We start from the raw sequence: 27468 nt of genomic DNA, 5'->3' as shown, positions 1-27468 counted from the left end.
GTTATAATTATGTGGTTCTGTCAGTGTTAGTCTTTAGTTTGTCCTGTTTTTCTGTGATATCACTCTGGAGGAACATTGTATCATTTCTTAATGCATGTATGCATTTCTAAATGACAATAAACGAGGACTGAGTGTTCTCATAATCTAATGTCTGCACTGCTTTGTGCACTTTATGCAGTACTGGGTAGGTCTGTAGTCTTGTGTAGTTTTTGTGTTGTTTTACGTAGTTCAGTGTAGTTTTTGTATTGTTTCATGTAGCACCATGGTCCTGAGAAACGTTGTCTCGTTTTTACTGTGTACTGTACCAGCAGTTAGGGTCGAAATGACGTGACTTGACATTGACATTGACTTGACTTATCCTGCAGCAGGTCTTCACAAAACTTGTGAGGCCTACTTATTTGTAACTTATTTGTGATTTATAGCAGGAGTTCCCATGATATCAAGTCCAGCTCAGATAGATTGCTTTTAAGTAACATTGCAAAGGCATCCTGAATACACCCTATCCTCGCTGCAATGCTTACCACTGCATGAACCAAAACAGACACTGAATCAATGCTGGCTCTAAGTGCTTCTCATGAAACAAAACCTTTCTGGTGTTATCTGTCTGTCTACTTTAATAATGTCAAATTAGAAGCTTTTTCAGATATTCTTTATGAGGTCAGTTACATGTATGGCTCAGCACTGACATTTTTCCATTGGGATGTACTATACAGATCCCACTGCTACTACTTCTTGACTGATAAGTGTGAAAGCGTGCCAGAGCCTGGAATTTTCCTGTCAAACAATCTGAAACTCGACTATTTAAACAATTTTATATCATCCAGATTCATCATTACTTTACCTAACCCAACATTAACTCCTGGCTCAGATCTCAATTGGAACAAATGTGAATGGTACCAGAGGAATACACAATGTGCTCCTTCAAATTTTTCATTTTCAAAGATAATTAATAGTTATTTTGTAGAAAAGACAGCCACCCAGCAGTATGTTTTAGTTTCCACATAGCTTTCCTGAATTATGACATCATGCATCTGTCATTTAGCTTACTGCAAAATTTGCACAAGCAGCAACCCACATACACTAATCATTTACAGCATAGTTTCCCAAACTGAAAACAAATCAGCTGTTTTTGTTTCATCTTTTGATTTAATTGTCATGCAATCAAATGTTCACAAGTTTGTTGGACCCATGTCTAGACTTGCTTCTGAAGAATATCCACTTTGGTATGATTCCAAGGCTACTCAGTCTTCGTGGAACTGCATCTAAGCACATGGCTCTTAACTGCTCTGTTTCATTTAGAGTATCCAATTTTAAAGCAGCATTGCTGATCAAGACAGCTGTGACCAGTAAAAACAGCAGCTGATTCACTAATTCCAGGAACCATTATTCTTTCATCTCAAACACTGGTCTGAATTCTACACTTTGTAAAGCCCTACTGGGAGAAGCATGCGATTTGCTTGAGTGATAGGAACTGACCTATATTCTGATTGTCGCTAGAAAACAGGGAAGATTTTGCCCCTGAAAAATGTCCTAATAACACAATGCTGTCAGTCACAGGCCATGGGATGTTACTGAGGTTCAGTATCCATTGAAGATTTTATTGTATGAATATTTAATAGCGAAATAAATTAAAATGTATTAACACTGTTAGGGTTCCTTATGTTTCATATCATTGTGACAAAATGTAAAGTTTATTGTGAACTTTGGAATGTAGAACAGAGGTTAATTGGTACTTCTGATTAATAAAGACAGCAAGGTATCAGAATGTTTTTTTTCTATGTAGATAATTTAACAAAATCAAGAGACTCTGGGATGGTGTGGAATTAAGTGTATGTTCTTTTAAAATCACAATTTTATCATTGTATTGTAATTCCATTACTTGGGTAACCTGTGATTTTATGTGTTTTCCAATTGTTTATGTGTTGACTCATGGGTTAAAACTCCTCCCGACTGTGACTCTGTGCCATTGCCACATCTTCTTCTTTGATCCAAGGAAAACTTGTAAAGTTTATTTTTCTTATTGCTAAATTAATTTTCAGAATGTCAACCACAAAGCTGCTGGGAAGTGGTTTTGAATGCAATCCAAGTCAGGCTCTTGTTTCACTGAGGCTTCTTTCATGTCATTGATTAGCATTTAATTGGTGGTTCTCCTGCAGTGCTCTGCCTGCAAGGAGAGGCTCATTAACTCTTTTCCTATGCTCCCCCATCAACAAAGTTTCTCTCCATCAGAGATAATAGAATCAACTCATTAGAAGATCATGACAGTCTTATCCACCACAACCTGAATAGCTGTAAATGATGACTGGTCAGAGTCTCCATTCCTTTAAAACCTTAGGATGTGCTTCTGGATCCTAATGTATATTCCTGATGGCAGTTCACTGGAATTCTGGTGAATATTCCCAAAGCAAGCATGGAAAGTACTAAACAAAAAATTCATCTGAAACTCAGAAATCAAGTTGCCAATGACCTCTCTCAAATCAATGAATAAATTGAAAATTAATATACCTTCCTTTACATTTCAGATTTACCGACCTCGCAGGTGGTCTCAAAGTGCTTCCCTGATTACTGCTGACAATCTCAGAGGTCAATCACAAAAAAAATTTAAGGGACTGTTAAGGATTTTTACTAATTGTAAAATCAACAATGTTCTTGTTAAATTTTAAAGTTGCTGAACTGCTCAGCCTGCTGATACACTTTTGTGTCCCTTTGGTAGAGTTGCAAGGAGAGTACAGTAGGCATAGGGGCAAGCAGTAAACTACAAACAACAGGAATTCTGCAGATGCTGGAAATTCAAGCAACACACATCAAAGTTGCTGGTGAACGCAGCAGGCCAGGCAGCATCTATAGGAAGAGGCGCAGTCGACGTTTCAGGCCGAGACCCTTTGTCAGGAGTCCTGACGAAGGGTCTCGGCCTGAAACGTCGACTGCGCCTCTTCCTATAGATGCTGCCTGGCCTGCTGCGTTCGCCAGCAACTTTGATGTGTGAAGCAGTAAACTACGATGGATTTCTGTGCAACACGTGCATTTAGAAAAGAAACCATTTAAAACCAGCAACCGGGGTGAAAAGGTCAAACTAACATTCATGTTCTGATTGAGGGGATGGTCAGAAGCTGGAATGTTTCTATGCATTCAGGAGGAGAAATTACATCAAAACCTCTGACCCTTTCTTGAATTACAATCAGATTTAATATCACTAGCATATGTCATGAAATTTGTTGACTTTGCAGCAGTAATACAATGCAATACATAATAATAGAGAAAAAACTGTAAATTAAATTACATATATTAGATTAGATTATGAGGACACTCAATCCTCGTTTATTGTCATTTAGAAATGCATGAATTAAAAAATGATACAGTGTCCCTCCAGAGTGATATCACAAGAAACACAAGACAAACCAAGATTAAAACTGACAAAACCACATAAATATAACATATAGTTACAACAGTGCAAAGCAATACCATAATTTGATAAAGAGCAGACCATGGGCACAGTAAAAAAAAGTCTCAAAGTCCCAATAGCCTCATCATCTCACGCAGGCGGCAGAAGGGAACTCTCCCTGCCATGAACCTCCAAGTGCCGCAAACTTGCCGATGCTGCACCATTGGAAGCACCGGACTGCAGTGGACTCTGAGTCTGTCCGAAAACTTCGAGTATCCAACCAGCCCTCCAACACCGAGCACCATCCTCTGCCGAGCGCCATCCTCTGCCGAGTGCTTTGTCACCACCCCGGCTGCCGAGCAACAAGCAAAGCAGAGGACTCGGGGCCTTCTCCTCCGGAGATTCTGGACCACACAGTAGCAGCAGCAGCAAAGCAGGCATTTCAGAAGTTTCACCAAATGTTCCTCCATGGTCTCACGTCTGTCTCCATCAAATCAGGGTTGTGCACGGCACCCTACTTGACAGATAGCGGACATCACCACCGGAGTGGCCGCTGCGAGCTGTGACGCACCATCATCTTCTCTTCCTCCTCTTTGGGGGTTGCTGCGCTTTGACGGGGAGATCAATATTAAAAAGTTAAATTAAATAAGTAGTGCAAAAATAGAAATTAAAAAGTAGTGATGTAGTGTTCATGGGTTTAGTGTTCATTTAGGAAGCATATGGCAGAGGGGAAGAAGCTGTTCCGGAATCTTTGAGTGTGTGCCTTCAGGCTCCTGTACCTCCTTTCTGATGGTAGCCATGAGAAGAGGGCATGTCCTGGGTGATGGAGGTTCTTAAAGACAGATGCCACCTTTTTGAGGCATCGATCCTTGAAGATGTCCTGGATGCTATGGAGACTAGTGCCCGTGATGGAACTGACTAAGTTTACAACTCTCTGCAGCTCATTTCGATCCTGTGCAGTAGCAAACCACTGCCCCCCGCCATACCAGAGAGTCATGCAGCCAGTTAGAATGCTCGCCATGGTACAACTGTAGAAGTTTGAGTGTTTTTGGAGATATATCAAATCTTCTCAAACTCCCAATGAAATTTAGCAGCCAGCTTGCCTCCTTTGTAGCTGCATTAATAGGTTGACCATCAAGAATCAATCCCTTGATATTCTGATATAAGATCATTGACCCTAAAGTGTTAGTTTTGCTGTTTCTTCATGAATACCATCTGAATTGCAGAGTATTTTGTTGCACTTCACTGCATGATTAATCTCATTATATAACTTTGAAATGTACTTGCCTGATGGTCAGGGCTGAGAATGGATCCCACAAAGCTATGAAGTTTACAGGACAGGACAGAGAGGGAGGGACAACCTTACTGGTCAAGAAAGAGATGTAAACAGGTGGTTGAATGTTTTATTGCCCAGAGGTCCAGTTGCATAATGCCTTTACTCTATTATGCGATTAAAATTGATTGTTTTTAAAGTGAAAGGCAATAATCAAGATCCAAGATCAAAGTATAGTGAAGAGCAGAGTGAAGACTTAAGGGCTTCGGCTCACCGGGCTTAGGTGGAAGCGGGCGAGGCGAGGAAGGTTTGACATTCATTTTCTGTTGTTATTTGAGGAGAGGAGCAGTATGAGTGTGAGGGCAGTTTGCTGTTCTCGGTGTCGGATGTGGGAGGCCCTGGAGTCTCCAAGCCTCCCGAACGTCTACATCTGCGCCAAGTGCATCGAGATGCAGCTCCTAAGGGACCGCGTTACGGAACTGGAGCTGCAGCTTGATGAGCTTCGTCTGGTCAGGGAGAGTGAGGAGGTGATAGAGAGGAGTGGAAGGCAGGTGGTCACGCCGGGGCCACGGGAGGCAGACAAGTGGGTCACGGTTAGGAGGGGGAAGGGGAAAAGTCAGGTGATGGGGAGTACCCCGGTGGCTGTGCCCCTTAACAACAGGTACTCCTGTTTGAGTACTGCTGGGGGGGACAGCTTACCCGGGGGAAGCGACAGTGGCCGTGCCTCCGGCACAGAGTCTGGCCCTGTAGCTCAGAAGGGTAGGGCAAGGAAGAGGAGGGCAGTTGTGATAGGGGACTCGATAGTAAGGGGGTCAGATAGGCGATTCTGTGGACGCAGTCCAGAGACCCAGATGGTAGTTTGCCTCCCTGGTGCCAGGGTCCGGGATATTTCTGATCGTGTCCAAGATATCCTGAAGTGGGAGGGTGAGGAGCCAGAGGTCGTGGTACATATAGGTACCAATGACATAGGTAGGAAAAGGAATGAGGTCCTGAAAGGAGAATATAGGGAGCTAGGAAGGGAGTTGAGAAAAAGGACCGCAAAGGTAGTAATCTCGGGATTACTGCCTGTGCCACGCGACAGAGAGAGTAGGAATGCGATGAGGTGGAGGATAAATGCGTGGCTGAGGGATTGGAGAGGGGGCAGGGATTCAAGTTTTTGGATCATTGGGACCTCTTTTGGCGCAGGCGTGACCTGTACAAAAAGGACGGGTTACACTTGAATCCTAGGGGGACCAATATCCTGGCAGGGAGATTAGCGGGTGCTACTGAGGTGACTTTAAACTAGAATGGTTGGGGGGTGGGAATCAAATTAAAGAGGCTAGGCGTGAGGAGGTTAGTTCACAACAGAGGGATGGGAACCAGTGCAGAGAGACAGAGGGGTGTAAAGTGAGGGTACAAAGGAGAAAAGTAAAAGTGGCAGGCCGACAAATCCAGGGCAAGCATTAAAAAGGGCCACTTTTCAACATAATTGTATAAGGGCTAAGAGAGTTGTAAAAGAGCGCCTGAAGGCTTTATGTGTCAATGCAAGGAGCATTCGTAATAAGGTGGATGAGTTGAAAGTGCAGATTGTTATTAATGATTATGATATAGTTGGGATCACAGAGACATGGCTCCAGGGTGACCAGGGATGGGAGCTCAACGTTCAGGGATATTCAATATTCAGGAGGGATAGACATGAAGGAAGGGGAGGTGGGGTGGCATTGCTGGTTAAAGAAGAGATTAACGCAATAGAAAGGAAGGACATAAGCCGGGAAGATGTGGAATCAATATGGGTAGAGCTGCGTAACACTAAGGGGCAGAAGACACTGGTGGGAGTTGTGTACAGGCCACCTAACAGTAGTAGTGAGGTCGGAGATGGTATTAAACAGGAAATTAGAAATGTGTGCAATAAAGGAACAGCAGTTATAATGGGTGACTTCAATCTACATGTAGACTGGGTGAACCAAATTGGTAAAGGTGCTGAGGAAGAGGATTTCTTGGAATGTATGCGGGATGGTTTTTTGAACCAACATGTCGAGGAACCAACTAGAGAGCAGGCTATTCTGGACTGGGTTTTGAGCAATGAGGAAGGGTTAATTAGCAATCTTGTCGTGAGAGGCCCCTTGGGTAAGAGTGACCATAATATGGTGCAATTCTTCATTAAGATGGAGAGTGACATAGTTAATTCAGAAACAAAGGTTCTGAACTTAAAGAGGGGTAACTTTGAAGGTATGAGACGTGAATTAGCTAAGATAGACTGGCAAATGACACTTAAAGGATTGACGGTGGATATGCAATGGCAAGCATTTAAAGGTTGCATGGATGAACTACAACAATTGTTCATCCCAGTTTGGCAAAAGAATAAATCAAGGAAGGTAGTGCACCCGTGGCTGACAAGAGAAATTAGGGATAGTATCAATTCCAAAGAAGAAGCATACAAATTAGCCAGAGAAAGTGGCTCACCTGAGGACTGGGAGAAATTCAGAGTTCAGCAGAGGAGGACAAAGGGCTTAAATAGGAAGGGGAAAAAAGATTATGAGAGAACACTGGCAGGGAACATAAAAACGGACTGTAAAAGCGTTTATAGATATGTAAAAAGGAAAAGACTGGTAAAGACAAATGTAGGTCCCCTGCAGACAGAAACAGGTGAATTGATTATGGGGAGCAAGGACATGGCAGACCAATTGAACAATTACTTTGGTTCTGTCTTCACTAAGGAGGACATAAATAATCTTCCAGAAATAGTAAGGGACAGAGGGTCCAGTGAGATGGAGGAACTGAGCGAAATACATGTTAGTAGGGAAGTGGTGTTAGGTAAGTTGAAGGGATTGAAGGCAGATAAGTCCCCAGGGCCAGATGGTCTGCATCCTAGAGTGCTTAAGGAAGTAGCCCAAGAAATAGTGGATGCATTAGTGATAATTTTTCAAAACTCGTTAGATTCTGGGCTAGTTCCTGAGGATTGGAGGGTGGCTAATGTAACCCCACTTTTTAAAAAAAGGAGGGAGAGAGAAACCAGGGAATTATAGACCGGTTAGCCTAACGTCGGTGGTGGGGAAACTGCTGGAGTCAGTTATCAAGGATGTGATAACAGCACATTTGGAAAGCGGTGAAATGATCGGACAAAGTCAGCATGGATTTGTGAAAGGAAAATCATGTCTGACGAATCTCATAGAATTTTTTGAGGATGTAACTAGTAGAGTGGATAGGGGAGAACCAGTGGATGTGGTATATTTGGATTTTCAAAAGGCTTTTGACAAGGTCCCACACAGGAGATTAGTGTGCAAACTTAAAGCACACGGTATTGGGGGTAAGGTATTGGTGTGTGGAGAATTGGTTAGCAGACAGGAAGCAAAGAGTGGGAATAAACGGGACCTTTTCAGAATGGCAGGCGGTGACTAGTGGGGTACCGCAAGGCTCAGTGCTGGGACCCCAGTTGTTTACAATATATATTAATGACTTGGATGAGGGAATTAAATGCAGCATCTCCAAGTTTGCGGATGACACGAAGCTGGGTGGCAGTGTTAGCAGTGAGGAGGATGCTAAGCGGATGCAGGGTGACTTGGATAGGTTGGGTGAGTGGGCAAATTCATGGCAGATGCAATTTAATGTGGATAAATGTGAAGTTATCCACTTTGGTGGCAAAAATAGGAAAACAGATTATTATCTGAATGGTGGCCAATTAGGAAAAGGGGAGGTGCAACGAGACCTGGGTGTCATTATACACCAGTCATTGAAAGTGGGCATGCAGGTACAGCAGGCGGTGAAAAAGGCGAATGGTATGCTGGCATTTATAGCGAGAGGATTCGAGTACAGGAGCAGGGAGGTACTACTGCAGTTGTACAAGGCCTTGGTGAGACCACACCTGGAGTATTGTGTGCAGTTTTGGTCCCCTAATCTGAGGAAAGACATCTTTGCCATAGAGGGAGTACAAAGAAGGTTCACCAGATTGATTCCTGGGATGGCAGGACTTTCATATGAAGAAAGACTGGATGAACTGTGCTTGTACTTGTTGGAATTTAGAAGATTGAGGGGGGATCTGATTGAAACGTATAAGATCCTAAAGGGATTGGACAGGCTAGATGCAGGAAGATTGTTCCCGATGTTAGGGAAGTCCAGAACGAGGGGCCACCGTTTGAGGGTAGAGGGGAAGCCTTTTAGGACCGAGATTAGGAAAAACTTCTTCACACAGAGAGTGGTGAATCTGTGGAATTCTCTGCCACAGGAAACTGTTGAGGCCAGTTCATTGGCTATATTTAAGAGGGAGTTAGATATGGCCCTTGTGGCTACGGGGGTCAGGGGGTATGGAGGGAAGGCTGGGGCGGGGTTCTGAGTTGGATGATCAGCCATGATCATAATAAATGGCGGTGCAGGCTCGAAGGGCCGAATGGCCTACTCCTGCACCTATTTTCTATGTTTCTATGTTTCTATATTTATTATCAAAGAATATATAAGTTATACACCTTGAGATTTGTTTGCTTACAGGCAGCCATAATCAGCATTTGTGGGTCATTTCTCACCCTTTGGAAATGAAACCAGATACTGAGGGAATATGAGTCACCCTTGTGACCCCCAGTGTGAATTCCTCTGCACATAGATGGCATCATCCCCAATGCATTGCTTCATTGGGAAAATTGTAAGGGAGCTTGGGATAGTCGTCCTTTTGGGGGACCCTTCAAGATGACTTGGTCCCATGCTATTTCTTGAGTTCCAAGGTAGATGATGTGATCAATGCAGGAACTCTGACTCTACCACTAGGAGGAGGTGTGCTCTAGGAGGTGTGGATCTTGTGAAGTGCTACCTCCTTCTGCTACTTTCTACCACACAGGACTTCTTGCTGCTTTCTTGAATAGATTTAGGATGGCGATGAAGAGAAACTGCTTTTTCCAGAGAGCAGTGAATCTGTGGAACTGTCTGCCCAGGGAAGCTGTAGAGGTAATCTCATTCAAAATATTTAAGAAACAGTCGGATAGATTTTTGCTTAGTAGTGAGATTAAGGGTTCTGGGAAAAAGGCAGGTAGGCAGAACTGAGTCCACAGCCAGATCTGCCATGATCTACATGGTTCTATCTCCATAATCAAGTTCGCAGACAACACCACGGTGGTTGGCCTGATCAGAGGGGATGACGAGACGGCCTACAGGGATGAGGTACAGCACCTGACCACGTGGTATGCCGATAACAACCTGGCCCTTAACACCCAGAAGACCAAGGAGATCATTGTGGACTTCAGGCATGCTAGGAGCCACACTCATGTATCCATCTACACCACCGGAGCTGTAGTGGAGCGTGTATCAAGCTTCAAGTTCCTTGGTGTCCACATTTCCGAGGATCTCACCTGGTTCCTGAGCTCCTCCATCGTGGTCAAAAAGGCGCAACAGTGCCTTTATTTCCTGCGGAACATCAAGAAAACTCAGCCCTGTCCCAGGATACTGACGGACTTTGACCTCTGTACCATTGAGAGCCTACTCACCAACTGCATCTCAGTGTGGTATGGCAATCGTCCCATATCAGACCACAAAGCACTCCAGTGTGTGGTGAAAACTGCCCAATGGATTATCGGCACCCAATTGCCCACCATTGAGAACACCTACCCTAAATGCTGCCTGGGCAGGGTGAAAAGCATTATCAAAGATGCATCTCACCCTAACCATGGACTTTTTACCCTCCTCCCATCCGGTAGGAGCTACAGGAGCCTCCGCTCCCGCACCAGCAGGCACAGGAAGAGCTTCTTCCCTGAGGCTGTGACCCTGCTGAACCTCACATCACAGCGCTAAGCAGTATTGCATCCGTATTGTACTGTCTCAGTACTTTATATTTCAGTGCTGTAGCACTTACTTTTTATTCGCAGTTAATTTGTAAATAACACTGTTCTTTGCATTTCTGGTTAGATGCTAACTGCATTTCATTGGCTTCGTATCTGTACTCAGCACAATGACAATAAAGTTGAATCTAATCTAATCTAATCTTATTGAATGATGAAGCAAGCTCGATGGGCCAGATGGTCGACTCCTGCTCCAATTTCTTATGCTCACATGTAAACAGATTATCTGCTGACTTTGGGAGATTTAATAAAGGTAATTTTACAGGATGCTTAAATATCTTCTAAATGCCATACAATGTGCATAAATTAACAGGGAGTGCTTTCCCCAGTGCTTACCTGCTGAAGTGTACAGTCCATGGGTAACACTACTGGCAGTATTCTAACACCAGATGTGTCTCTATGGCCATGCATGGCATTCAGTGGTATGAGCAGTGTATGGCAAAGACATGCCCAACTGCAAAGAAACTACTACCAAAAAATTCCTACATGGACCTCTTCGATAAATAATGCAGTCACAGACACCTGTTTCCAAAAGGGGTAAGGAAATGCCACAGGGAGGTACTTGGTCACAATCTTGTGTGGACTGCGCTCTCTGAATATCATGGTCTCCTTGACAATTACCAGAGGGTCTTTTTAAGCAGCTGTAGAAAGTTTCTGTCATTCTCCACAAATTCCTGCTAATTGTTGCATCGGAGAGGTTACCCTTTGCTTCTTTTCTACCTAACTGACCAGATTATTAATATTTTACTGTAATCCAAAACTTTCTTCCTCAGTCAACCAAACAGCCAATTTTGCCTCACCTGCAAACTTCAATATGGACCATACGTCCAAAAATCTAAATCCTTAATGTATTTTATGAGAGGAGCAACACCTCATTCCTCCAACCTGATGGCATGAACACTGATTTCTCCAACTTCCGGTAACTTGTTCCCCACCCTCTTCTCTTCACCTGCCTATCACATCTCCCTGGTGCCCCTGCTCCTTCCTTCTCTCCCATGATCCTCTTCTGCTATCAGATTCCTTCTTCTCCAGCTCTTTGTTTTCTCCATTTATCACCTCCCAGCTTCTTACTTCGTTCCCCTCCCCCACCCACTGGGCTTCACCAATCACCTTCTGGCTTGTCCTCCTCCCCACCCCACACCTTCTCATCCTGGCTTCTTCCCCCTTTCCTTTCCAGTATTGCTGAAGGATCTTGGGCTGAAGCATCTACTGTTTATTTCCTTGAATGTTACCTGACCTGCTGAGTTCTGCCAGCATTTTGTATGTGTTGCTCTGGATTATACAAGAAGCAAGGGACAGAGTACTGTATCCCTTAGAGCTCCAGCGGTAACAACCTTTTCATTGTAAAGACACCCATCAATCATGATCTCGTGCTTCTTACCAGTGCTCAATTTTACATAAAATTTACCACTACCTCTGGGATTCTATGAGATTTTACTTCTTTGGTAAACATTCTATAATTTGCTAAAACTTGACAAAATTCATATAGACCACATAAACTGCATTGACCTCATTAACCCTCTGTGTTACTTCCAGTGCATTGTGTGATGCTAAAGAAAACTGAACTGCCTATTCTCAAAAGCTCTAGCAAGGTTTTTGACATTTTAGTGAACTAATTTTAATTATTCCATTTATTTATAACAGGCTTTCCATTGAATTTATTGACAGTGATAAGGAAGTTCCTGACACAAATTCTTTAAAGATTTGTATGTTTCAGTTCCACACACAAAGTTGAGATTACAAAGCAGCAAATTTCAGAGTTCATTGTAGTATGTTTAACTTGGTCAAAAATGGGTGATCAGGGAACTTTGAAGAGTCATTTGGGAATTAAAATACCTCTACTTACCGATATCATCTGTTAAGAGCCAGGTACAAGGAGGAATATGTGTAAGGATATGTGTAATATTTCTAGCCTGACAATGAGTATTAAAAACAACTGATGAATTTGGTAGATTGTTTCCCACGTCACTAATGACCTGCAGCCCTTATTGAAAGTTTGCTAATCAGGGTTTAGCAATATCAAGGATGTTAAATCAGTTTTCCTTTTGGTTATATGTGCATCCTTTGAGATCATCAGACTGTTTCTAAACTACTCCACACCAGCAAGGAGAGTGACTACCTGACAGAAATATTGGTAAAAATTCACTTGTAAAATAGGGCAGGTTAAAATTTTAACAACCAATATGCTATTCAACTTTATTTTAATATCTATGTAGAGACAAATATCCTTCAAAACACATGGATGAAAGAAAAATGGAGGGCTCTATGGGAGGGAAGCATTAGATTGATTGGAGTAGGTTAAAAGGCTAGCACAACATCATGGGCCAAAGGGCCTGTACTGTTCTATGTTCAGCTTAAGCAAACCATCATGTAAACAAGTAATGGTAGCTATCAGATCATAATGGTTTGAGGAAACATGTTGCAATATATGATAAAGTACATTTAATTCTTCATCATGACTTATTTCACAAGGAAGGATTAATTCTTTCACTAAATTCTGTACACAAAACTGTCACTGATGGTCTTTGTGTGTATATAGCACACACTAGTGAATCTGACACAAGTTATCCATGCTATGATACATGGTGGCTAACAAGCCTGAACGGTGAGATCAAACAGTATGTGGAGTTCAGACATGAGAGACTTCAGATGCTGGAATCAGGAGGAGGAAAAGAGAAAATGATTGAGAGGCAGGGCAGGCCAGGCAGCACCTGTGGACAGTAAAGAAGAGTCAGTATGTCAAGTCTATCATATGGAACATCTTTTGCACAAATTTGTTTCATGCAGAACATTCAAGACAGACCACTAGCAATTAATTGGCTTTTCACTAGACAGTTCAAGTCTATTTCTTTTTAAGTAAGAGGGACATAGACCTTATCTGCTTCCTCAGAACCTGAGGCATCTGTACATTTTCAGGAGGTCTTCCTGGTGTTCACAACCACCACTTCACTATTTATGTTGTTCGGTTTGCCACATGTACAGTGCCTATAAAAAGAATTCACCCCCTCCCCCGAAAGTTTTCATGTTTTATTGTTTTACAGCATTGAATCACAGTGGATTTAATTTGTTGTTTTTTGACACTGATCAACAGAAAAGACTCTTTTGTGTCAGAATGAAAACACATTTTTACAAATTGGTCTAAATTTATTACAATTATTAAACAAAATAATTGTTTGCTTAATTACTCACTGCCTTCAAATTAGTATTTATTAGATGCATCTTTGGCAGCTATTACAGTCTTGAGTCTCTGTGAGTAGGTATCTATCAGCTTTGCACATCTGGACATTGCAATTTTTCCCCATTCTTCTTTACAAAATTGCTCAGATTGCATGGGATCATGAGTGAACAGCCCTTTTCAAGTCCACCCACAAATTCTCAATTAGATTGAGGTCTGGACTCTGACTTGGCTACTCCAGGACATTAACTTTGTGGCTTTTAAGCCATTCATGTTTAGCTTTGGCTTTTTGCTTGGGGTCATTGTCTTGCTGGAAAACAAATATTCTCCCAAGCCACAGTTCTCTTGCTGACTTCATGAGGTTTTCCTCCAGCATTTCCCTGTACTTTGCTACATTTATTTTACACTTCACAAGCTCCCACAGCATGATGCAGCCACCCCCATGCTCTATGGTAGGAATGGTGTGTCTTTGATGATATGCAGTGTTTGCCTTATGCCAAACATAGCGTTTAGTCTGACAGCCAAAAAGCTTGATTTTGGTTTCATCAGACCGTAGAACCTTCTTCCAGCTGACTTCAGTGTCTCCCACATACCTTCTGCCAAACTCTAAGCAAGATTTTATGTGAGTTTTTTTTCCTACAGTAGCTTTCGCTTTGCTACTCTCCTATATAGCTACAACTGCTGAACCACCCAGGCAACAGTTGTTGTAAGCGCAGTCTTTCCCATCTCAGCCACTGAGGCTTGTAACCCCTCCAGAGTTGTCATAGGTCTCTTGGTGTCCTCCTGTCTAGTCCCTTTCTTGCATGGTCACTCAGTTTTTGAGGACAGCCTATTCTAAGCAGATTTACAGCTGTGCCATATTCTTTCCATTTCTTGATGATAGCTATTGTTCTCCAAGGGATATTCAGTGACAAGGAAATTTTCTTGTTTCCATCTCCTGACTTTTGCTTTACAACAACCTTTTCACAGAGTTGCTTGAGATGTTCTTTTGTCTTCATGGTGTAGTTTTTGCCAGGATACTGACTCATCGGCAGTTGGACCTGTCTGTATCTTGTTTTACGGCGGTTGGCATCCAGCTTAATGGTGCATTACCGCCACCCTCTGCTCCAGAATGTGCACTAGACATACATTCTAAATCCCTTCACCCAATCACACACACACACAAACAAACCTACACTTCACCCTCCCATCTTTGACCATCCTAGTATCCTATTCCTGTTTATTCGTCATATTCTATAAAAAAAACCCTGTACCCCTTAAAAATGCTAAAAATACCCGGACTTGTGCTCTCTCACCCATGCCCAGCAACCCTTTTAATGTGAATTCCTGCATCCCCAACTCCCTTAGTTTAATTCTCATCATCTCTCTCTGTATCCCATACTTCCTGCAACTCAGAACTACATGTTCTACTGACTCCTCTTCCTGACATTCCTCACACAATCCTGTCTGGTGTTTCCCTATCATTTTCAATGTTTTGTTTAATGCACAATGCCCCAGCCTTAACCTAGTCCACACAATTTCCTCTCTTCTGTTTCCATTACCTACCCTAGTAACTGCAACACTCTTTTGTATTTGATATAGATGCCTCCCTTTCCCCTCCCTGTCCCATCTTTCTTGCCACATTCGGTTGACTTTTTCCCAGATTACACACTTAACCTCTGCTTTACTGATACTAATGTGCATTTCCACATTTTCTTTCTTTAACGCCCTCTTTGCCAACTCATCTACCCTCTCATTCCCCTTCACCCCTACATGTGCTGGAACCCATAGAAATTTTACCTGACCTCCCTAATTTGCAATTCTTGTAACTAACTGAAGGACTTCATAAAGTACATCTTGCCAACTGTTTGTGTGAAAAGACCTTAAACTTGCTAGAACTGAGGATGAATCTGAACATATCAATGCTTTGGATGGTCTGGCTTTCTGCATCCATTGCAACGCAACCAACACTGCCAGCATCTCCACTGTAAACACCCCTAACTTATTAGATGTTCTTCTGCTGATTCCAATTTCTTTTGCTGGTATTACCACCCCAAACCCTGTCACTCCTGTTTCAGGTTCCTTCGCACCATCTGTATAAATGTGAGTATAATCACTATACTTTTCCATTACATGACAGTTAAATGCATTTACCAAATCTGTTTTATATCTTTCTTTCCTTTTTACCTCTAACAAATGCCAGCCTATGTCAGGCCATACAAGTTTCCGTGGAGCTACAACCGGATAAACTACTGAAGGACTTATCCTCAGATCAAACACTCCACATTCTTTCGCGATATCATTCCCTACCCGACTAAAGGTATCCCTCTGAAACCTCCCATTTTCCCAGCACTCCTGCAACACTCCTTTAGTAGGGTGAGAATCATTGTGCCCCTGCAAGTTAGCCCAGTAGTTTGCCATCAGTTGCATCCTTCTTAGTTCCAAAGGCATTATTCCCATTTCTACCTGTAGGGCTGACACTGGTGACGTTTTAAAAGCCCCACTGCACACTCTCAAGGCCTGAGCCTGAATCACATCCAGTTTCCTTATAAGAGACCTAGCTGCTGATCCATATACTATATTTCCATAATCCAATACAGATCTTACTAAAGCCACATACATTCTCTTCAAAGCTGAACAACTTGCTCCCCATTCCCTACCAGTCAAACATCTCATCACATTTATTACTTTTTTACATTTCTCCTCAACTTTCCTGATATGGTCTGCCCATGTTAATCATGAATCAAATATAACTCCCAGAAATTTAAATGATGCAATCCTTTCTAATTCAACCCCATACATCCTTAACTTCTTCCCTACCTCAACCCTTTTCCTGGTAAAAAATACAGTTTGAGTTTTATCCACTGAAAATCTACATCCCCAATCATAACCCCACTCCACCACTTCATCAATTGCTTCTTGTAGTTTCCTGATTATATAGTCCATGTTCCTGCCTCTTTTCCACAAGGCCCCATCATCCGCAAACAGTGACCTACCTATATCCACTGGTACCTTTGTGAAGACATCATTGATCATAATCATGAAAAGTAATGGGCTAATCACACTACCTTGAGGTGTGCCATTTTCCACTATGTACTGTTTTGATAATTCTGATCCAATCCGAACTTGAATTTTTCTACCAAACAAAAAATCTTTAATCCAATTAAAAACTCTCCCACCAACCCCCATCTTGTGCAGCTTAATTAATAATCCTTCCTTCCACATCATATCATAGGCTTTTTCAATGTCAAAGAATACTGACTCTCTATTTGCCTGCAGTTGGACCTTCTAGATACAGGTGTATTTTTACTACAATCAATTGAAATACCTTGACTGCACACAGGTGATCTCCATTTTACTAACTATGTGACTTCTAAAACCAATTGGCTGCACCAGTGATGATTTGGCCTGTCATATTAAAGGGAGTGAATACTTTTTCAATCAATTATTTTGTATTTTATATTTGTAAGTAATTTAGATCACTTTGTAGAGATCTGTTTTCACTTTGACACAAAAGAGTCTTTCTGTTGATCAGTGTACAAAAAAAAAAGCCAAATTAAATCCACTGTGATTCAATGATGTAAAACAATAAAACATGAAATCTGCAGGCCAGGCAGCATCTCTAGGAAGAGGTACAGTCGACATTTCAGGCCGAGACCCTTCGTCAGGACTAACAAAGGGTCTCGGCCTGAAACAGCGACTGTACCTCTTCCTAGAGATGCCGCTGGGCCTGCTGCATTCACCAGCAACTTTTATGTGTGTTGCTTGAAATTCCAGCGTCTGCAGATTTTCCCGTGTTTGCGTTTTTAAACATGAGATCTTCTGGGGGGGTGGGGTGAATACTTTTTATAGGCACTGTATCTCCTGACATCTTGGGCCTCAAGCCTGATAAAGTTTCACTCTGCCCATCACTGATGTAAATGCAAAAGCAAAAGAAAAAGATTCTTATTACAAATATTCACATTTTTTCAGCAGATGGCTCAATCAAAAGTAAGTCCTTTTCATAATAAGTAAATAAAGAAATAAAATTGGTTTAGATTTCAAATGACCATATTTAAAAGAAAAGGCTGGTTACTGATGTGTTTTGTCAGTAACTATACAGCTTAGTGCACTTAATTATTAATTAGAAATAGATAAATTTGGTTAATTGAACAGAACATTATTGGAAAATATGGTTCAAAACTTTCTTAGAACAGTAGCTTCTGCAAAATATTTTAGACTTTATTTTAATGCCTTTCTTTTGCATAGAATTTACTGAACACCCAGATAAAATAATAGCACCACTTGTGCTCCAGCAAGCTTTCTTTGCATTCAGTCAACATATCCACCTATCCCTTTCTCCTTCATAAACTGGGAATACTAGGTACAAAGAGATGAGGTAATAAACAGAACATATTGTCTGTGCTCACCAGACCAGGCAATGTCCAGCTGATCTACAGAACACTTCAAAGGAATTCTGTTTTAATTCAGGTTTCCCATATCTTCTGTATTTAACTTTTATATGGTTTGAGCTGAAGTAAAATATAAAGGAAATGCACCTAGCTGGTACCTGGACATTTCCATGGACAGAAGAGGTACTAATTACACCAAAGCATAATAATCTGAAATATCCCACATGATATTAATAAAAATGTCATTATCTTATGATTGCAGTGGATCTGAACTTGCTCAAAGAAGAGGTGAAGCTCTACAGTTGCACGCCACGTAACACATCAGTGTCTCTGCGAGAGGAACTCAAACGGACCGATGCTATCTACTGGCCTGGCTGTCTACTGGTAAAGCGCTGTGGGGGCAACTGTGCCTGCTGCTCACTTGGTTGCCAAGATTGTCAGTGTATCCCCACCAAAGTCTCTAAAAAATACCACGAGGTATAACTAACTGAATAATTATTTTCAAATAGTTGTTTCAGAGTAATAACATTGCAATAATGCAGTTTAGTAAAGTTATTTTGGACTTTATTCAAAACAATGACGTAGATGCATAAAACATAAAACAGTACAAAGTAACTTTATTGAACTGCCCTTTGGAACAGACCCCCTGTCCCACAATGGTGCTAGAAAGTAAATTACAAAAACCAATACCTTCTACCTCTTAAAAGTCTCTAATATTTGCCTCTACCACCATACCAGGCAATACATTCCAGGCATCCATCACTCTGAGTAAAAAAACTTACCCCTCACATCCCCCTTGAACCTATCCCCTTTCACCTTCTATGCATGCCCTCTGTTATTAGACATTTCTACCCTGGGAAAAATATATTCCCTGTTTACTCTATCTGTGCCTCTCATAATCTTATAGATCTCATAAACTGTATTTCAGATCCATTCCAGTACATGAACATTATCCTTTAAAACTCAGCAAGTTTATTATAGTCAGATCAATTAACGTTGCAGCAGTTTCATAAATCCTGTAGAACAAGTAGAATGAAGATTTATTTTCCTGTTTACCTATGTACCTGACATTTTGGTATATCCAAATGACCCACCGGTTTTGTGTTCTAAATATAAATAAACAATTAAAAGTTACAAAGTGTATAGAATGTTGCAGCTGAAACAGTTGTCTAAATAGTGCAATACATGCATTGATTGTTATAGGTAGGAATTTAAGACCAAAGGCTTTTTTTTATTTTGGATCAAAGATAGTTGCATGTAGCAGAGAAGTTGGGGGTGTGCAGGTTGAGGATGGAAGTTGCAGTGAGGGTGGTTCACTGTACAGGTATTCAGACTAAAACAACAGAGAGGGGAAATGGGCACAAGGTGATGGGAAGAGATTGGCAAAAGACAAGCAGAAGAAAGGAATGACACATTGCTAAAGGAAAGTAGAAAAGAGTTTACTGAAGTATCCTAGTTCAAGAGCTACTGGGTATTGATTTGTTAACTTCATGGTATCCCTAGCAAGAACCTGAAGTTGACAGAAATCAATAAAGTTACAGTACAAATAGCTAGTAGACATCTTTCTAATGAAATGTATTTTTGAACGTCTTGGCTTACTAATTAAAATACAATGGCTGAAGTGACAAACGTATGACATCCAAATGAAAACATCATCTGTAAAAGCAAAGGTGAATCACACGTATTATCTATTTTAACCAATTAAAATCTACTTACTTATGTAGTAAGAACATTGAAAGATATTGCTTTTCCATTATACTCACCACATTCTTATTTCTTATTACTTTCTTTAAATGCTAACAATAGTCTACCAGGTGAAGCAATCTGACAGTGCAATGCGTTGCAATGCCATGCCAGGTTAACTGAGTTTCCAGAAGACGAGAAGAGAATGTGGCTTATGTTGTATTGATTCCAAAATCACTTTTATTTGAAAAGACCTCTTTAATGAATAACTTTGTTGGAGCTGAAGACTCCTTAATGACCAGATGTAGAATCTAGGTTTAGATTTCTCTTCTTGCATACCAGTGCTGGAAGATGTATCAGATAAAATCTAATAATGAGTGAAGTAAAATCCTTTCATCCTGTACAATGATTTCATTTAATTGCCTACAACTCTTTCAGGTTCTCCAGCTACGATACAGGAGCCCTGGGAAACCACTGCAAAAATCTCTTGCAGACGTGGGACTGGAGCACCATGATGGATGCAGCTGTGTGTGCAAAGGAAAAGCAGGAGGTTAAATCAGTTTGCTCTTTCAAAGCATTTACCTTACAGAGAATTAAACCTTAGAGCAATGGAGCCCTTTGTGCATATCTTTCGCAGAAATTACAGTCATCTCAGTTTTTGATTTTCCACTTCCTGACTTTTTAATGCATCTTAAAAGATCGGCTCTCTTTGTCTACGAATGGAACTGCAAAATATTTATACAGCGGAAGAGTTCAGCAGCCAAATGAAGTTTGAATTGCTGGGCAACAGCAAAGAAAATGGCTCTTACATTGTTCATCTGGTTCTCTTCCTCTCTTTCATCTTTGAAGGAATAAAAATGTAATTTAGTTCTCTGTTCCAGTTCTGAATCTAGTAAAAGTTCAGAAAATGTTTTTTTTTTCAGGAAAAGCACTTCATCTGGAGTCACTTACTGTTTACATCATTAACTTTGTGAGTTAATAATATTTCTAGCAATGTTGCTGAAAACTTCCAAGGAACTCACTTTGTTTTGCGCCGCTTCACCTTTGAGTGACATTTTGTCCTTCGAGCAATAAACTCTTCTCCGTGCACAGTTTTTAAAAAATATTTGTCCTTCTGTGACTTCAGCTGCAATGGCCCATCACAAGTATCCCAGTGAGGAAAATGTTGGGTAAATGCAGAATATGATGAAATTGAGGACCTACTTTGATAGACTTTTACTCTGAGGGCATTGCCTGAAAGTGTGTACATTTTTCAAATCTTCTCATCTAGGCTATTGTGGCTTAAGCTTTTTATATCACGTTGAATGTATCTATTTTGTACCAAACCTATTTAAGAATTTAGCTTTTCAGATTTTCATAATTTGCAATACTTTGCAAAAAAAGGGAAATGGGTTGATGTGATTAAAAGCACTACCATATCATTGCACTGCTCGGATTGGTGCTTTGTATGGAAGCTACTGTTCCAAAGATCGTACTAACTAGAATTTTGTCTCAGTTATTGACTTTATTCATAAAATGGTTGCATCTGTATTTTAGTTCCATCTCATTTTTTTTTGTCTTCATTGCAAAGGCATTAAAATGAGAAAATATATTGACTTACAATTGACGTGTATTCACTCAGTGTCAACAGTCAATTACTAAGCAAGCTGGTAAATAATGATTGTTCAAGCAGAGCAACTGGATTATCAAAATGTTCATAACAAAAAAAAAGACCGGTTCCCTTGAATATTGGAAATAATTTTCAGCTAAAAATCCATGCTCAGAAAGTCTGTGGCATTCAATTTCAACACAAAACTGCATCACCCTAATCTGTCACACATTGATATTTATTTAATTTTAAATTAAATGTTTAAAAACTCATGTATATCAGCTAATGTAGCAGAAACTACAACTGTAAAAGTTACCAATATTTCTATATGTTATTCTTGATTTTTGGCCACAAAATAATCAATTAACTGCATATTTATTCTGTATATAGTGCTGTAATGACCTTGATATTCATTCAAAACACGAAACCCAATCTCCCGTAGGAAAAATGTGTGAAAGAATAATCAGTGCTTACTTCAGACAAAGGAAGAGATAGATATTAGACTTCATTTGGAATATCAAATCCTTGTAAAAATCTATTCAAGGAGTTTATTAAAATAACTCAAATTGAGAAACTTGGTTTGCAGTGTATCTTTAAAATGCATACCTAAGAATGTTTGTGGAGCAGCAATTTGTTGAACTACAGTTCCTAGATATAAAACACAAACACAGAAACTCTACAGATGCTGGAAATTTAAAGCAACGCTCAAAAATTGCTGGAGGGACTCAGCAGATCAGGCAGTATCTATGGAAAAAAGTAAACAGTCGACATTTCAGGCTGAGACCCTTCCTTCTGTCCTAGATATAAAAGTTCTGATACCAAAATCAGTCCAAAGGTTCAAAAATCTTTGAATAGCCCTAGAAATCTATTATGGTCATTTGATTTGTTAAGCAATGTATGAATGAAAACTATGGTTTAAATTAATGTGGTTAAATAGCATGCATTATGCTTAATGAAATATTCTTGTCAGTATTTATGAGGATAAGACGTCTGCACAAAGCGAACACCTGGGTGATGTAAGTCACTGTGAAGTGTTCATGTAAGCCAAGTCTGAAATGTTGTCACTCATTAGCCATCATTTATAGCATGGTCCCCCCATAGAGAAGCAGGTTTTAGCAGTGGGAACATGCCCTACAGTATATAAAGGGGCAACAGCATGTAGCTCTATTGAGAGTCTGGTGCATGTCAACTCAATTACTTCGGCAAGGCAACAGAATGCTGGTATAACTGGCATCACGCATCAGGACTGGGATTATTAGCATGGTCTTAAGCAACATGAAATTTGTTATCTTGGGGCAACAGTACAAAGGCATAAAGTTATTATAAATTGCAAAGTAATGGATAGAGATTCAAGGAATAACGAGGTAGTATGATGGGTTCATGGACCGTCTGGAAATCTGATATTAAAGGGGAAGAAGCGGTTCCTAAATCATTGAGTGTGAGTCTTCAGGCTCCTGTACCTCCTCCCTGATGCTGGTAACGAAAAGAAGGCATAGCCCGGATGGTGAGCGTCTTGGTGATTGAGGCTCCACCTCTTGAAGATGCCCTCCATGGGGTAAGGGCAGTGTCTGTGATAGCAGTGGCCAAGTCTACAACCCAGTGCAGCCTCATCTGAGGTTATGCATCGGAGGGGCAATACCAGATTGGGAACAATTATTATTTTCCTCGAGAACACAAATAGAGGAATCAGAAATGCCACTTCGTCCATCTGAGGCCATTGATCTTTTACCACACTCTTCCAATCTGGTGAAGTGTGGAATGGACACCAGATAATGATTTTAATGGCAAAAATATGCAAAATCCCCAGTACAGACTTTTCAATAAGTATTGCTTTATAATGGAAACATTACCATGGGTAAAATCAGTTCAAGTTATCTGACATAAGGGACAACTAAACTTTGATTCAGTCATGCTGATGGGAAAGTTTCAACAGTTTATTTCCAGTTTTTGTGAAAGCAAAGAAGTTTTTTAGCAAGAAGCTATTATTGCAAGCCTTAATGTGTGACTATTGGAAATAGTGGCTCACATCACTGGCTATGCCATAAAAACAACCCAATGTGTCAAGTTCAAAGTTCAAAGTACATTTATTATCAAAGTATGTATACATTATAGAACCTTGAGATTTGACTCCTTACAGGCAGCCACTAAACAAGAATCCTAATAGAGCCTATTTTAAATAAGACTGACAAACACGCAATGTACAGAAAAAAAATTAGATTGTGCAAACAATAAAAGTAAGCAAATAGTACTTTAAACAAAAGTGAGCCTTCAGACATGAAGCCTGGAGCAGCTGGAACAGGCCAACAGCCTTAGCCTCAGCCTCAGTTCAGCGCAGAGCAGAGTAAACATCGCAGAGCAAACATAGCAGAGCCCGCATGCATGGAGCCCAGTGCAGCTGGAACAGGCCAACAGCCTCAGCCTCAGTTCAGCGCAGAGCAGAGTAAACATCACAGAGTAAACAAGCAGAGTAAACATCGCAGAGTAAACATCATGGAGCCCAGAGCAGCTGGAACAGACCACTGCCTCAGCCTCAGTTCAGCACAGAGCAGAGTAAACATAGTGAAGTAAACATCGCAGAGTAAACATCGCAGAGCCATTGCAGGGCCAGCAGGCATGGAGCCCAGAGCAGCCGGAACAGACCACTGCCTCAGCCTCAACGAAGAGCGGAATAAATGTTGTGAGCGGCAAGCAGAACTGGCCTAACCCTTAGCACTTGTCCCAACACCCTGCCTTTTCAATCCATCTGGCCCCGCATTTAACTTGTACAAACATCGGGTCGTTCTTCGCCTCTGGGCCTGGACCCCACAGCCCGCGGTTTGGCCTGGACTTGATCTTTCCAAATCAGCCTTTCACTTAGATCAATCAAACCTCGCTCTCGGATTAGGTGGATGGACATCAAATCTGCCTTTCCTCCTTTTCTCAAAAATTTCTCCACTCCACAGTCCTGACTTCGTCCCGGATATACATTGACCTCACCCCGACCTCATCTCACACCCTCAGCTCAGCCTTGCCTTCCCTCACCTCATTTACCATAATTCTTTATGGAAAAAGTGTTATTAATAAAATACATAGTTGTATTGCTTGTTTTGGGAACTGCCAGTAAATTGTCACTCATCCTCAACAGCCCCATCTTAAACCAGAAGAGGAATAAAGTTTTAAAATTTAAACAAACTTTGATAGGTTTATTTATGTGATGCAAAATCTTATGGTGGAGATGTTAGATTAGATTAGATTAGATTCAACTTTATTTTCATTGTGCTAAGTACAGGTACAAAGCCAAGGAAATGAGCCCTAATGCAAATAATAGTGTTATTTACAAAATAACTGTGAATTGTAAAAAAACTGTTGAACATGACTTCAGCAATCTTCAGCTTCTATTTGATAGTGGAACTAGCCCATGTGTTTACTCCATTACTGTCCTTGAGTTGCACACGGGCAGTCCTGCTCAACTTTCCAAACATGTGAGTAACTTTTCATGTTCATCCTCCAATGCTTTGGTGTGAAGATAGGACATAGGTGACAGGAAGGTAAAAAACTTATAATGACACATGAAAACTGAGTTTTCACCAAAAACCTTGGGAAGAGAGAAATGGCTGCGTCAGGATATTTCCCATCCCCAACCCCCTCCTGCAACTCCTCACATAGGGCCTAGGGTTCTCAAGGTTTAAGATGGCAGCAGGATCTTGCATTTACATATAGCCATTAGTACAGCAGGAAGTCACTAGATGGTTCACAGAACTGCTGTTCAGCTGGGTATGACAGCAAACCAGATCAGCAAATATTAAGGCAGAGGTAGTTTTTCTGCTTTTGTTGCTAATGAAATGTTTAAACCTGTGGAATGGACACCAGAGGTGGGATCACTGGGTATTGTGTCAAACTACACGGCATGTACAGAAAGGGCAAGAAGTAGGCCAAATGCATATTCAATGCACATAAGAAAGACAATGGAAGCCTCGAATTTATATCTTGTCTTTCAGGAAATGTTTCGACTTTTGGATTGTAGTCAGTGAAGTGTCTTGGGTCTGATGTGGGCTAGGGGTGTGTTGGGTCTGATGAGGATTTGTGGGGCTTGTTTATCTAAATTACAAATGGAAAATCCTGGAAACACTGGACAAGCTAGATGACTTGTGCAACAAAAAAAGAAATATTTTTAGTGTTTCAAGTCAAAACTGAAAAACAAATTAATTTTAAGTTGCATTAAAAGTCAGTGTTGAGATAGGTGGAATAAAGGGAATATCTGGGAAAGAATGAGACCACTCCTGTGTGTTACTGGGGGCAATTCGATGGTTTTTATGTTTCTTTGTCTTTTATGGACTGCTAATGGTGTCACTGTGGGACATTCAAGCAGGTTATTCTGTGTTAATGGAGAAAGGCAAATTGAGTCAAAATCACATCAGATGACCTACAACAGAAATGTCTAGCTCAGAATGAGATGAAAAATTAAAGTGACTGGTAACGGAAAGCTCGGGGTTGTTCTTGTGGGCAGAACTCAAGTGCTCAGCAAGGCTTGATGACCCAACAAGTAATTGGTTTGCCTATTGCAGAGGACAACACATTCTGAGCATGGAAGAAGTCCAAGAGTATAGCTGTTTCACCTGGAAAATTTGGCATTTCTGGATGGTGAGAAGGGAAGAAGTGAAAGAATGGGGCTGTGTCTTCTGCAGTTGCTTCCTCTAGTGGAAGAATGTAGAACAGTAATTAGAGTTTAAAAATAAGGGTTGTCCATGTGTGATAAAGATGAGATGAAATACTTTCTCACATGAGTGTTACACATCTTTGGAACTCTGCTCCTTAAAGACAGAGTGGAATCAGTCTTTGAATAATTGGAATTGAAATCTGAATTGGAATTGGATTATTATTTTCACATGTACTGAATAAAGTGAAAAGTTTGTCCTACATACAGATCAAATCAGCACATAGGGCATTGAAGTAGAACAAGGTAAAACAATAACACTGCAAAATAAAGTTTAACAGCTACTGCAAAAGTGTAGGGTGGGTAATCAATTAGGTGTAAGATCATAATGATGTAGATTGAGATCAATACTCCAACTTGAACCAGAGAACCATTCAAAAGTCTTATATCAGCAGAGTAGAAGCTGTCTTTAAGCTTGGTGGTATGCATTTTCAGGGTTTTAAATCTTCTGACTGAAGAAAGAAGGGAGAAAGAACGTCTGGGGTGGGTGGATTGGGTGTTTGATCATGCTGGCTGTTTTACTGAGGCAGTGAGAAGTATAGACAGAGTCCACGGGGGGGGGTGCTGGTTTCTGTGACGTGCTGAGCTGTGTTCACAACTCTCTGCAGTTTCTGCAGTCACGTTCAGAGTAGTTGCCATATCAAGCCATTATGCATCCAGATAGGATGCCTTCTATGGTAAAGGAAAGGCACGTTGCATCCGGAGTTTCTCCGGTTAGCGGACGATTTCCCTCCACACCTTTCTGACGTAGTGGGGAACCGCGTACGAGGCAAGTTACAGCTGTGGTTTGCCACTGCCTTCTGCCGGGTGAGTTTCCGAAGACAGTACCAGCTCAGAACCCAGCACGGATGGAAAGTGTGCAGGGGAGCCGGCTGGATTTGAACTCAGGACCTTTCGTCCCAAAGTCCTGCACTGAAGCCACTATGCCACCAGTCGGGTGGCCTTCTATAGTACATCAATAAAATTTGGAAAGTAGCCACAGGGGCATGTTATATTTCTTTAGCCTCCTGAGGAAGTCGAGGGATTGTTGGGCTATGTAGCTGGACCAGAAAAGACTATAGGTGATGTTCACTCTTAAGAACTTGGAGCTCTCAACCCTGACACCATTGATGTACAGTAGACAAGAACAAGTGCACTACCTCTCTTTTCTGAAGTCAACGGCCACCTCTTTTGTTTTACTGATATTGAGACATTGACATTTATTGACCTTTTCATAATACCATGTACTAAAATCTTTATGTCCTTCCTGTACTCTGACTCACTGTTATTTGCAATATGGCCCATTACAGTGGTATCATTGGCAAACTTGTAAATGGAGTCAGAGAAGAATCTGGCCATGAAGTCATAAGTATACAGGGAGTAGAGTAAAGGGATTAGGATGCAACCTTGTGGAGCACCAGTGTTTAGAATAATCATGATGGGGGTGTTGCTGCCTATCTTTACTAATTGTGGTCTGTTAGTCAAGAAGTCAAGAATCCAGTGGCAGAAGAATGTGTTGATTCCCAG

The 27468-nt window shown here is 41.1% G+C and overlaps 1 protein-coding gene across 1 annotated transcript in view; it reads left to right on the top strand.

Moving 5' to 3' along the window:
* The window catches only part of pdgfc (platelet derived growth factor c), a 319996-nt gene extending 298231 nt beyond the window's left edge, over positions 1–21765 (top strand). Inside the window, exons 5-6 of the mRNA XM_063045025.1 lie at positions 18261–18475; positions 20120–21765. Coding sequence (XP_062901095.1) covers positions 18261–18475; positions 20120–20236 — 332 coding nt within the window. The 3' untranslated portion in view covers positions 20237–21765. The remainder of the gene's footprint in view (positions 1–18260; positions 18476–20119) is intronic.
* Positions 21766–27468: the final 5703 nt, after the last annotated feature.

Source organism: Mobula hypostoma, chromosome 4 (genome assembly GCF_963921235.1).
Source record: "Mobula hypostoma chromosome 4, sMobHyp1.1, whole genome shotgun sequence".
Taxonomy (NCBI): Eukaryota; Metazoa; Chordata; class Chondrichthyes; order Myliobatiformes; family Myliobatidae; genus Mobula; species Mobula hypostoma.
Note: the sequence above shows the minus strand (reverse complement) of the source record. Positions and strands in the feature narration are given on the sequence as shown.